General features: G+C 35.1%; 2 protein-coding genes across 2 annotated transcripts in view; one reads left to right on the forward strand and one right to left on the reverse strand.

Annotated features, from left to right (window-relative positions):
- LOC121374096 (dynein intermediate chain 4, axonemal-like) overlaps nt 1-14,585 on the reverse strand; it is a 66,818-nt gene that overhangs the window by 35,941 nt on the left and 16,292 nt on the right. The gene's annotated exons all lie outside the window — the stretch shown is intronic.
- Nucleotides 255-14,148, forward strand: LOC121374815 (mesoderm induction early response protein 1-like). Its single transcript, XM_041501927.1, has 12 exons — nt 255-263; nt 567-594; nt 4,487-4,614; nt 5,415-5,679; nt 7,365-7,447; nt 7,917-7,986; nt 8,251-8,307; nt 9,395-9,492; nt 9,996-10,077; nt 11,519-11,613; nt 12,765-12,892; nt 13,424-14,148. The coding sequence occupies exons 1-12, from the start codon at nt 255-257 to the stop codon at nt 13,968-13,970; spliced, it is 1,590 nt and encodes a 529-aa protein (XP_041357861.1). The 3' UTR covers nt 13,971-14,148.

The following is a 14,585-nucleotide window of genomic DNA, read 5'->3' on the forward strand; positions in this document are numbered from 1 at the left end:
TTATAAAGCAAAGAATAGCATTAATTTGTGATGCAGGCAAAAGGATCTCAAAACATACAATTAGAAGAAGAATGTAATCAATATGATTTTTGACAATTAATATTTCACACCACATTAATTGTTGTATGTAAAATCTTATTGAAGAATATTGACCTAATTAAAAATTTACCACTTCCAGAATTAGCCAATGATATTGTATGTCTGTTTTCTGCAAGTTGCCTCGTTTTGGATCTTATGCCATCTAATTTAGGAAAATGGCGGAGGTTTGTAGACTGGGTTTCATTTTTTTTTATGGAATCTCCTTTAGACCTTATAATCCTCGTATTTGCTGTTATCCGCAATGGTGGATTTTAGTAAACAATACTCTACCCTACATATATATAAAGCAGTGGTTATCGGTGTAATTTATGTGATCCTTATTTCTACAATTTCTTTCAGTGATTTCGCGGGAAAGATTTGACATTCCGGTTATTCGATTAGTTATTGTTAACTATAAACTAATTTCGTTGCTTTATGCATGTATTTAATTTTTTAGAAGGTTAATACTGTACTTTTGTATTTTACAGCACAATGGTAGCGAGTCCAGCAGTCCGGGTTAGTGCATATTAATTTTTAGTTGTCGGCTAGCGGCGTTCACAAAGTTTTATGTAAATGAGGTCATCATAGCTTCAGTTAAAGGGGGATATCCCAAGTTGCTGATTTTTGATTGGACAAGTTGAGAACTGTCAAATTGTTAATTTTTGTACCCCTAAGACAGATAAATTTGTGTTTTAGAAAACAAATGATATAACTTGTTAGTGACAGGAATAATAATTATTATTGACAACAAACTGATAAATGTGAAGATGTTTTAAAACCATTTATTATCATTATAGTCCATGACTTTTCGCACCCTCATTTTGACTTTGCACACAATAAATTTTTAATATTATAAATATAACATCCAGTGTAACAGTGTTAATTTGTTATACAATATATTTGACAAATGGTATTTTGCATTTCTTTTATCTTTTAAAACTTAAAAACTCAGAGCTTCTAGAATTTTTTTAAAATCCACTAGCTATGGGATCATTGATTTAAAATTTTTACTAGCCGGGATTAAAAATTCACAAGCCCTACTTTACTTTAACTTAATACAATTTGACTAAATAATAGTAATAATCAGATATGTCACCTAAAGAGGGAGATAGAGCTTAAAAACACTAACATTGGGGGTTGGGGTGGGGTCAGGATATTCATATTTACAAAATAAACTTAACTGCAACATTTGACCAAAAAATTTCACTAGCTGTCGGGCATGACAATAGTAGTTATTTACTAGCCCAACATTGAATATTACTAGCCATGGGAATGGGACTACCATAATCTAGAAGCCTAAATAGAAAAAAATATTTTGTCTATAAATATAAAACATAAAAAAATTCAGACCTGTAACCAGCATTGTCTACTCAATATAGGACTTGTAACTCTTTTGACAGAGGTCAACAGTGTTTCTGCCAGAAATAAATTTTTCAGTATGGTCCTATGTCTTGAATGCAATCAGTCAACAGAGGGTATTGGGGGCCTTCCCCAGAAAGAAAATGGGTTAAGTTTATGGTTAGGGTTGGAAAATCATACATTAATGATAAGAGCAATTAATTTTGTCAAAAAGGTTAACCTAAAAAGAAAAACCCTCTGGCAGAAACCCTGGTCACGGTAAGTAGACAGTTTTTATTTTAATGTGGTGATGCATTGTAATAATATAACTACTTTTAAATTAAATTACAACAGTACTTCAATGAAATTACTTTGCATCTGCTTACAATAAAAATAAACTGGGTACAAGACATTTCCATTTTCAGAATACTGGAAAATTTCATTGAAAAATTGCTATTGAAAATATATGAATTGGTAATTATTATGTTTATGAGGGTTTTTTTTCTTTCTTTCTTTTCTTTCAAAATTGTTGCAGTTAATGTTAAAATTACAAGAAAAAATTGACAAAGTTGCACTTACTGTGCATTATTTGTAATGATTGTTTTGCTGACAACAGCTTGATTTGCACATTACCAAATAAAAATATTTATCTTTGTCCCAACAACATATCTTGACTTCCATGACTAAAAATAATAAAGAAATGAAAAACATTTTAAAAACCCAACAAACCACTTACCGGACTATGTAATTCTTTGGGGCCTCCCACGATACCCAAGTGATAATTTTCTTTTCTTTTGGACCACATAATTGGTAAGTTTTGTGATTTCTAGATGGGGAAAGAGTTTTACATTTACAGTAATGAAGTATGACAGAAAACAATGATGTCCATAATGAACATTTTAGGGGTGGCAGATTATTTCACAATATACTGTGGTGTTAATAATACCGATATTTATTTTTGTCTTGACGGAAATAATAAATTTCCATGTCTGGTTACCTACTGAATATATACCCGCCAATCAGGAATCACAGGTGGAGGCAGTTAAAAACAAAACACTCTGATTCTCATTTCAGTACATAGGTTAATGCATGGAGAAAACATGATACAGTTATTTCGACTTTGACAATGGTGGTTTATTTTGTATTGAGAAATAATATATATTGCTGGCTTACTGTGATAGATATTATTACAGAACATTGCGATGTATGCCAGTTTCATCATCCCACAAAAATAAGGCACGTTTGTTTGTTTGTTCAGTTCTAAGACTAATTCCTGATGTGACACGTGAAGTATACTCTTCAAAAAAAGAAATGCAAAAGGGTACAAATGGGTTATAACTCCGATTTTATGTTTCCTACCGGTTCATGCTTTGTGAATATAAGGTCATTGCATGTCCCAAACACATTCCCACGGTTACATTCGATAAAACGCAGCTACTGTACAATAAAGTTCCAAAATGTGAATATTCGCAAAAACGCAGCCACGTGCAAACTATGTCACCACTGCACATGCGTTGTCTGCACGTGCAACATGAACACCGACAGTATAAAAGTGCAGGGTGTTCGCTTGCCTGGCCTCTGTATCTGGCCGACATTTGACAATCCAGGACATGCCACGTCTCAGTGAACCGCAGAGAAACAATGCCATCGGCCGACTAGACGCAGGCGAATCCAGAACGGCCGTTGCCAGGGCATTCCATGTGTCCCCAAGCACCATCTCCAGACTGGGACCGTTCCAGCAACATGGATCAACACGTGACCTCCCTAGATCCGGTCGACCACGGGTCACTACCCCCGGGCAGGACCGCTACATCTGGGTACGCCACCTTCGGGAACGATTGACTACTGCCACCTCCACAGCCGCAGCAATACCAGGTTTGCGCAGGATATCCGACCAGACCGTACGGAACCGCCTACGTGAGGTAGGAATTCGTGCCAGACGTCCAGTTCGAGGTGTCATCTTAACACCACAACACCGTCGACTCCGACTGCAGTGGTGCCAGATTCATCGACAATGGCCTCAATTGCGATGGAGACAGGTATGGTTCAGTGACGAGTCCCGATTTCTGCTCCGACGTCATGATGGAAGATGTCGCGTGTATAGGCATCGTGGTGAACGTTATGCGGTAAACTGCGTGCAGGAAGTGGACAGATTCGGCGGGGGTAGTGTCATGGTGTGGGCAGCCATCTCACACACTGGCAGAACTGACCTGGTCCACGTGCAGGGCAACCTGAATGCACAGGGCTACATTGACCAGATCCTCCGGCCACACATCGTTCCAGTTATGGCCAACGCCAACGCAGTGTTCCAACATGACAACGCCAGGCCTCACACAGCACGTCTCACAACGGCTTTCCTACAGAACAACAACATTAATGTCCTTCCTTGGCCATCGATATCACCGGATTTGAACCCAATTGAGCATCTATGGGACGAGTTGGACCGACGCCTCCGACAGCGACAACCACAGCCCCAGACCCTGCCCGAGCTGGCAGCAGCCTTGCAGGCCGAGTGGGCCACCATCCCCCGGGACGTCATCCGTACTCTGGTTGCTTCAATGGGCAGGCGGTGCCAGGCAGTTGTCAACACACGCGGAGGCCACACCCGGTATTGACTCCAGATGACCTTGACCTTGGTGGTGTGTCCTATCACTTACTCACAATGGACTAGAGTGAATTGTGAACAATCCTGCAACATTTGGTAATTATCGGACTCACCATTCAATAATTAAATCAATTCTCCAAATGTTACGACAATGTGGTTTTGTGTTTCTTCTTTTGAAGAGTATATTATGTAACCACCGGCTCGCCAGAGGGATTATTCACTGGGATTGAACAAAATGGCATCACCCATTATATATAATAGCTGTCACATATAACCATTTTATTAATTCAGTATACCAATATACTTGTTGATATTAATCAGTAATGTGCATTATATATTGTTCAATATGCCTACCAGTCCAAAAGCCTTGCTTTTAAAAGCATTCCTTTAATTATTTATTTTTTCACTTAATCAGTTTATGGGAGGCGAGTCCTATAATTCCACTGAATTTTTGTTTATTTATAGAGACTGACAGAGATTTTGATCCATCAGCAGAAATGCTGATTCATGATTATGATGATGAGCAAACAATGGAAGAAGAAGAAGCCATGAGTGGGGACAGTTGTTCTGGAGAACTAGATGATCTGACCAAGGTAATAGACTGGAAATATCCTAACATGTTTTCTGGAGAACTAGATGATCTGACCAAGGTAATAGACTGGAAATATCCTAATATGTTTTCTGGAGAACTAGATGATCTGACCAAGGTAATAGACTGGAAATATCCTAACATGTTTTCTGGAGAACTAGATGATCTGACCAAGGTAATAGACTGGAAATATCCTAACATGTTTTCAGAATACTTTCAGTGCTGTGCTATCATCAAGAATGCCATTTGCAACCACAAGTGTAACAACTGGTTGCCCATTATATTGTGAATAAAAAAAAAAAAAAGGTCACCAAAACTTTACCGATAATGGATTACAAAAATGGTTGAGACTTCCTTGACCTTTTGAAGTACAAGTTATTTTTGGTGTGATTTGGCTCAGAGTATTTTAGGATTTTAAACTTTTTTTTTGGTATGTACCGATTGTTTTGTCATTTCACCGGTGTTTCTGAACAATATGAATCCTTTTATCGGGTGTTAATTCACAGTTACTGTCAAACCTTTCAATGTCATTTAATTCACAGTATAGCTGCTGAATAAATCACTCAGGTTTTGGGGATGCAATTTTACATTTTGGAAAGGAAACAAACCACTTCGCTGCATATGCTAAACTAATCTTTTTTAATAATAATATAATATAAATAAGATATTTTTGTGACGGGATATAAAACTCCATATAAAGCTTGCTGTGTAAATCGTATGCTAAATGCAGGGACCGTCTACAGCTGATGTAGCTTTTAACTTTAAAAAAGATCTTCCAGCAATACATTGTTTTGTTACTTTCAGGAAGGAGACATGCCGATAGATCAGCTTCTTTCGATGTATGGGTATGGTGCCGAGGGCTACAGTGTGCCTCAGCCTGATGATAACCAGGACAGTACTCGGTCAAGTAGCGAGGAAGAGATTCTAGAAAACCAGGACCTGACCCTAGACAAGGATGAGATTGCCCGTGATCTGCTCATCAACAACAGTGAAGCTGACAACAAAGAGACGTCTGTCGTCGACCTGTTTGAAAGCGTGGCCACGTCACATACAGTTCGACTTCTTCGATGTAAGGACAGTAAATTGTTGTTAATACAGGCCTCTAAAACTTGCGAAAGCAGTTATTTCGTTCATGTGTTGCTCGCACAAATCTAATTTGCATAAACAATTTTGTTTTACCATTTATTTGGAAATTATGGGTTACGCAAAAATGAAATTACCTGTTGCCTGGATTTATTTCTGCGTAACCGATACAGGGCATCAAATTACCTGTTGCCTGGATTAAATTACCTGTTGCCTGGATTTATTTCTGCGTAACCGATACAGGGCATCAAATTACCTGTTGCCTGGATTTATTTCTGCGTAACCGATACAGGGCATAAAATTACCTGTTGCCTGGATTTATTTCTGCGGAACCGATACAGGGCATAAAATTTGAATTTTTTAAACAACCAGTATGTCGTTTGTATGGTTTTAGTGTTTACACAAACAATTTTCTTCAGTTTTTCAGATACAAATGAAAAGATTAATGGGCAACGATATTCAAACAAACGATTTTCATAACTTTTCTCCTATCATAAATACGAAAATATACTTTTTTGTGTGCTAGGACTAACTTAAAAGCTACCAGGCGAATATAAAAATTAGGTTTGTTTGTCCTAACCCAACCAACCCACGGAAATTGACCTATGTCAAAATCTTTTTTGACCTCTTTTGGGGAAGATTTTTAATTAAAAAACTCCCCAAATATTTAACCAATTTCAATTTAGGCTTAAACAAGTATAATATTAATCTGTACATTTTAAAACCTCGATATAACCAAAATTTATTAACGTCTGTTTCGATTCGTTAGAAATTAGAATTTCTGTAAAATGCTATAGTAACGAGAACACAATTTTCCAGCAATGGTAGCCTGAGATCTCGCGCACCGTGGTGCATGTTCGTAATACATGGTACATGCTATTGTGACAGGCAAAATTGGATTTAAACTGAATCAATCTAATAGTAGCTGCACAGGTACCTTCGTGTGAGCCAGATGAGGCTATGTATTGTCATGCTTTGACAGTCACAAAGTTATTAGCGGTCATTTTGTCCCGACACTAGGTACAGTTGCTAGAATAACATCACGTGTGCTATTAATAGACCCGATTCAGTCCGAAATAACCTATACAAGTGCCATAATTGGCCGACTTATTCCAATTGGCTTGGAATAGCAGTGAGATATATTTTCGTGACACCTGTCTATAATTTGTTTAACATAGTTTATTTTTATTAGTGTCATTAAATTGTCTCGGTTTATAATATTCTAAGAAATTAACCATAAAGTTTCTGTGACGTGCTTCAAACTCCGAACCTTGTGACGTTAGGACTTTGAGAATTACAGCAAACTACTGTAAATTGTAAATTTTATAACAAAAGTACATGGATATATTGTATCTTTCTCATACTGGCAATTAGGCTTATTAAGTATAGGTATTACTTTTTTGGCAGCTGCAATAGTGTCACCTTTTGCGTTTAGCTCAGCATTAAAGTTTTGCATACTGAGATGGATGTAACTGTCAAAGACATCAAAATGGTTTATGGTACACGAGACTTAATTCCGTGTAATTCTTGTTCTTTAAAATTATTTACACTGTTAGTCTGTAACATTCTTTGCAGACATTAATCAAATATGCTGTGTTCTACATGTATAATGGTTATATATTTAGTTAGTTTTAGATGGTGTTTTCTTATTGAACAAATTACTATTTTCAGCAAGTAGTCGTCCTGGAAGTTCTGACGAATCCGATTCAGACGATGCAGACTACAATCCGGTACATGATGAGGATTGGAAAAAGGTACAGGCTGTTTGTAATTTACATTTGACAATGTATTTTTGTAACTATTATCACTACTATTGGATTAAAGTTTGACAAAAACTAGGTCGAGTGGCTTCAAGTTTATAACTTTTGTGCACTTGTAATAAATCCATGTTAAAAAAAATTGTGCTGTAATAAATTTATTGATATTGGTTTTGTAACCTCAATCTGTATAGGACAATTACAAACATGCTTAGGCAATCTTTCTTTTTCTTTTTAAGAATTGGGTCCAGAATTTTAGAAGTAACTGCAAATCAATAGCCCTTTACCAAGTTTCATGTCCGATACATATGCCATGGGTTGACTGCACTATAAATGTAGCATAACTGCTTTTCTATATTAGACTCTAGTAAAGAGCATACAAGCACTTACATATTTTAAAATAATACATGCATGCTATTGTCTGATTCTGTGTTTAGAATTATATCTTTATTTTTCTTTTGTATAGGTGATTCAGGTGGGTCATGATTACCAAGCTGTTGTTCCGGAAGGTCTTTCCAAATACGGTGATGCCCCAGGTTTGTTTCTTCAAACAGATAGTGGTTTTGAATTTCTGTGACAATCTGTTGCAAATTCAACGAAACATTTGTAACAAAACTATTAGTCCAAGATATATATATATATATATATATATATATATATATATATATATATATGCGTGCACGCGTGCACACACACCCTTGTTTTGTTTTTGTCGCCATTTTTAATTTTGGACTTCTTTATGTATATGTCATTAGATGTGGTTCAGAGTAAATATTTATACGTCTTTTAAATATTTTCAGCTTATGAAAATGAAGATAGACTGCTTTGGAATCCATCAAAGACAGAAAATGCAACTGGTAAGTCTTTATATACAGTGCAGATTCAGAAGCTGAATGTGTCCCTAATGGCGACACCTGACTGAGAACATGAGAAGCAACTCGAATACATAGAGATTATTATACAAGTTTGTGTGTCGTATTGATTTTACGAAACGAGTGTCAGGATTCTTGTATTACCAGAGTGACAGAGAGGGTAATAAATGAATCCTGACACAAGTTTTCTAAAATCAGTATGACACACAAGCGAGTGTAATAATTTCTTTATTATCCATATTATTTGTTGACAAAAAACATGCCAAGTTTTAAACGAAACTTGCCTCCATTGTGAATGGATTGTGAACAGGCTTATGGTGACACACTCACATAATCCTACATGCATAAACAATAATCCCATAGATACAACAACCAAAATGAGCACATGAAAAGGTTAATGCAACACATATTTTTTTTACTAAGTGTTTATTATGTTAGAAATATAAAATTAAAAAATGCAAATGAAAATGCAAATATAAATAAAATTGACAGTTCTGATTTGTAAAACACTAAGTGAAGGGATGTATGGGATTTAGCTGAGTAGAATGCTTGTCTGAGGTGCTAGGATTGAATCCCAACAACTAGGTTTTTTTCAGTGCCAGTGCCCTAATTCTGGTATGTGGTATGTGCTGTCCTGTGTGGAAAAGTACAAAAAATCCCTATCTACTAGTGCTAATGGAACAAATAATTAAAAGGTTTTCTGTATCAAAATTAACTAATATTTGAAATCCAATAGCCATGATTTAATGAGGTGCTCTAGTTGTGTCACAAAGAAGGCTTTACCTTATTGTACCATATTTTCTCCAATACTGTAATACTTTTTTTTTATGCATCTTAGAATATTATTGTAACTTTAAATTAATGGAAACTAATTCTCAAACAGTTTTTGTTAGAATTTCTGTTTTTATTTTTTACTTAATTTTTTTTGTTCATCTGAAAATAATTTTCACAACATTTGATCTGAAAGGCTGGAAAGTATGGTATAGAGTTTTCACCTTTTTATAAAGAGTTCATTTCAGTATTGTTTAAAAATGGAGTTCGCATCCCTTCTTTGAAATTGTTATTTTTGTAGTTGAAAAATACTTGAAGGATGTTCATAAGCAGAATCTGCAGATTAGTCAAGGTGTCAACTCCATTCCAACAGGTGCCCATGTAGCAGATGATGAGCAGGTGAGTGCATACTACACATTCGGTGTCGTTCTATTTTCAATTTAATTTAATCGTCATTTCTAGTCATCTCGATATGGTACTTTTATGATGCTACACTGAACACCTTTACTGTCTTTTGTGTAATAGTCATTTATTTTCTCATGCATTTGGCACCAATCAGTTAATTGTCCTGCATTCTTAACATACTCCATAAATTATAGAGCAACAGTGTTTATCCTTGCACAAGTAAAGTGAAAATGAACCTTCTGTGACTGAAAGTGAAGACAGAACCAGATTACAACTTCAAGTGCAAATTATGAAGCAAATTGCTGAGTAGTGAGTTGTGCTTCCCATTTTATTACCCATTGTCATTGTGACTTCATGGAAGATTTCAAACATACTAATCAAAACGTTGAATATGATGTCATGTCGGTTTATTTAAATGTCTGGCATCTTATTACCCATAGGGATAATATATTATAATACACCCTGCATTTAACCAGTCTGCTTTTTGGTATTTTTAGGCTTTATATTTGCTGTTACAATGTGGTCATAATGTAGAAGAGGCATTGCGGAGACGAAACATGCAGGCTGTGGCCACATCAGGTGAGTTAATTAGAGTTCCTTTGATGACTAGGGTCTTTTCTGGCATAACTCCATTTTGGTCCGATTGTGAAAGATGCTATGATTGGATTTAATTGTACTAGCACCATTACATGCACACACGCACGAGCCTCTGGTGAGCATAATACATTATTTTTATTCGTAATATATGATATTGACGATACCGAAACACATGTGGGCCTTGGAGGGTAATAATCTCTTTATCATATAATCTCAAGCTTAATACAACATATTTTTATAAAATGTACACAAAAACTTTAATTCCAGTCCGCCATTTTTAGATATTAAATGACTTAAGAATATGTGATGCAGTATCTTTTTTAATGGAAATGACGTCAAACTCGAATGATGTCATGTTGGATGTCATTACATCAAAATAAACTAGTGCATAACATTTTTTGTTTTCTGAACACTGGACATCTTTCAGTCTAAAATTGCTATTGAAATGTTTTTATTTGATGACTATACATACATCATTTATGGAGTGTTACCCGAATACGTTTGCTTAAATGTCAATAAACCTAGTGCCATGACCTCGATTAATTTACATCTAATTTGCAAGGTTGTCAAATTCTCAAAGTATGTGATCTGAAAAATATCACATGCTTTGATTGCACTGAAAATGTAAAATATTATGATATATATATATATATATAGAGGTTATTACCAGAGTGTTTTTTGGTATCGTCAATATCATATATTAGGAATAAAAATTGTATTATGCGAGCCTCTGGCGAGCATAATACATTATTTTTATTCCTAATATATGATATTGACGATACCGAAATACCCAAGGGTAATAATCTCTTTATCATATAAGCTCAAGCTTAATACAACGTGTTTTTGTAAACTGTACACGCAAATTTAATTCTAGTCCGCCATTACTAGATATTCAAATGACGTAAGAATATGTGGCGTGGTGTATTTTTGAATGGAAATGACGTCAAACTCGAATGACATCATTTTGGATGTCCTTACATCAAAATAAAGTTATGCCTAACGTTTTTTGTTTTCTGAATGCTGGACAGATTTCAGTGTCAAATTGCCATTGAAATGTTTTTATTTGATGACTATGAATGTATACGTCAATCATGGAGTGTCACCCAAGTACATTTGCTTAAATGTCAATAAACCTAGTGCCGAGACCTCGACTAATTTACATCTAATTTGCAAAGTTATCAAATTCTTAAAGTATGTGATCTAAAAAATAAGATATATGATAAATATATATATATACACAACAGGCTTAACATATAAAATGTACTTAGTCAGATTTTTATTGGTTTCATAGGTGTTTACTTTGTTATTGGCAGAGGTTGGCCAGTGTCAAATGTCAAACCTATGGTTAATCAGGAATATCGGATATGAAATATATCACACTGGTAGGTTCTGTCTTTTAATTGAGTTTATTTTAAAATTTTAGATCCAATGAGCCTATGGTCAGAGGAAGAGTGTAGAAATTTTGAAAATGGTCTTCGACTTTATGGAAAGAACTTTTATCTTGTACAGCAAATTAAGGTATTTTGTTAAGATAGTATTTATTAATTAATTGTTTGATTCCAGGACATGAGTGTTTGAAGGAGGGCTAGATGATTTAGTGTAATGTAGTAATAAGCCAAGACACATTTTTATTTGTGATGTGTTTTAGTCTCCACTTTAATTTCATAACCATAACTAGTGACTGAAAGAGATTTCATAACTGTGTTTTGTTATGCACATTCCCCAAAGAAGAAATGATTAAAAAAACAAAACAAATTATGTATATTTTATTTGATGGGTTTAAAAATTTGATTTCGTTTGACTTTTTAAAAATATTATATATTGTAAAATTCATAAAATATTATTGATCTTAAAATTTAACAAAATTCAAATAAGTGACATATTACAAGGTTTTATCACCTATGTTTCTATACCATTCCCCACCATTCCTTAAAAGCTATGTCGTTTTTATTCCCAATTTTGGAATAAAAAATTGCCAATCAATATAAATAATTCTCCTTTTTTATATTATATAAAGACATATTTTGAAAGCAATATATAGACTAGATATTAATTTGAATAAAAAAATACAAGTATATGTATAGTATTACTCTTTTCAGTTCTAACAAGGCATACTAAGATGTTTTTTAAATGGAACTAAAAATTCCCTTAATTTTGTAAAGCAAAGCTAAAATTCCCAAAGTCAAAGCCAAGGGTTTCAAGTCAAATTTTAGATATAAAACCCCGTATTGGCGACATAAAACTTTTGCGAGGTCGCTTATTAGAAACTTGAAAACCCCCCAGAAACTTAAGTTGTAGGATCAGGTGAAATAATATTTTTTATATATTATGACAATTTGCAGCTCACTTTAGAAAAATGCAGTAATATGCATACTAACAATTGCTATCCTTTTGTTTCTGTTAATCCTCCACAAAACTATCACATAAAAGGTTTTTGGAATGGTCTCTCGTACGTCTCTTTAAATTTAGTATTATGAAATATTACCTTTGTATGTCCTCGCTAAATTTGCTAATATTGTAGACTCGCTAACATTTCCTCCATTTTAGTAATTTGGAAAAACTGCACCCTAACCATTTCAAGACATTGGGTAGTTAACCTAATTAAGGGATGGTAATTGTATTTTTGTTTTTTGTTACATTATTTATTTTTATTTTTTGTTGTGTTGCAGGTTCGAACTCGGTCGGTAGGAGAATTAGTTCAGTTTTATTACTTATGGAAGAAAACTGAGAGACATGATGTATTTGCAAATAAAAATAGATTGGAAAAAAGAAAATATGCATTACATCCTGGTGTTACGTAAGTCGCTATGTTTTTTGTTGATTTTCAGGACTATTTGTTAATTTAATATGTACTGCCTGCATTGTTCATTTGAATATTTGTATCAAGTGTTTAAGCACATTTTATTGTTTGTAACTTATTTATACATTTTCTACATATTACCTCCATGTGAATGAAATAATGATTGATTCACTTAACGTGTTACAAAGCAATGTTTTGTGTTGTATAACAGTATACCGACTTGAGAGTATTATATATTTTTTATCAGTCCTCTGCTGGTTCAACCCGAGGGATTTTACCTCTGTCTCACATAGTTTTCTGTACTTCTGTACAATATAGTGAACTAACCTTTTGTATGTAGCTTTATCATGTAGCCTTGTAGATAAATTTGAGTTACATGGGGATTTGCCGTTTTTGTTTGACAGATTTTTGGCTCCTGAACTCAAGGGATTGAAACATTGTTGGGACCAGTAAGGAACATGTATTACTCTAGCAGTACTTTAAAAAAATGCTTGTTTTGTTCATTGTGTGTTCACTCTTTCCTTGCAGGGACTACATGGACCGGTTTCTAGATGATGCAGATCCTTCCAACCCACCGCGCGACCGATCTTCAAGCCCGAACTTAAATTCCTTAATATACGGCGACCCCAAGAGGGCCCACATCAAACAGGAGCAAGAGGAGCGGGCAGCATTCAGCAGTATACGACATATGGACGCTGATGTCGTCACGGCCACCACAACTGCCACAACAACCACTACAACTACTACAGCAAAAAGTGCTAATCGTGATAGCAGGACTAGCCAGTCTAGTCCCAAAGACTCTGTTCCTACGGACACCAACGTGAATGGAACAAAAGATTCGTATTCGCCTGTTTTAAAGAAGTTGAAAACTGAGTGTACAACAGTGTCTATATCAAAACCTAACGACAACTGTTTGCATGTGAACCATCGAGATAGTTTACCAGTGACATCGCTACCCAGTGTGTTGGGCGGTGGCGATACTAGTTACAGTGATAGTAATTACAGTGCCAGTTCTCGGGAGGTTGCTGGTCAAGAAGTGCGACTCATTGGTCAACCAGAGCCCATTGCTCAGTAGTCACAAGTCATTCCAAGTCATGCAGGATTAACAATCATCTTAATGTGCAATAAGAACCCTAAGCCGGAAAATTATTACTTACAAGTATTTCCTTTAAATGGAATCTGGTCTCAGTTGCATATGTACTTGTTTATTTACAAATGCCACCATCTAAAGCTTAATTAAAAACTAAATTGGGTATCTTGTTGGTTAAAAAAAATAGAGAAAAATCTATTATTGCAACAAGACTGATTCCAGGTTCTCAATTCAGGGCTGGAAATCATGGGCTGCAAAAAGTGAAAAGTGGTCTATTTTGTTAGACCTAGCAGGAGACATAAAATTCACCTGCTAAAATTACCAAAAAGTCACAGAGCTCATTTTTCAAGAAACAGATGTATGTATGATCATCTCATCTATGGCCGAACTTGTGACTGTTATATTTGTACTATATAATGCTCTAAGATGCATCTCAGAGATCCAAATTTTCTTCAGTCACAAACCCTCCACTCACCCCATGCTGTCTTACTTCCAGCAGGCAATATTTCTTTTGGCCTGCTATTTTAAAAAAATAACAGCAAGCCATATTTTACTTCCTATTTCAAGTCCTGGAATTAAGTTGTTACACTGACAGGAACT

This window comes from Gigantopelta aegis, chromosome 6 (assembly GCF_016097555.1).
Source record: "Gigantopelta aegis isolate Gae_Host chromosome 6, Gae_host_genome, whole genome shotgun sequence".
Taxonomy (NCBI): Eukaryota; Metazoa; Mollusca; class Gastropoda; order Neomphalida; family Peltospiridae; genus Gigantopelta; species Gigantopelta aegis.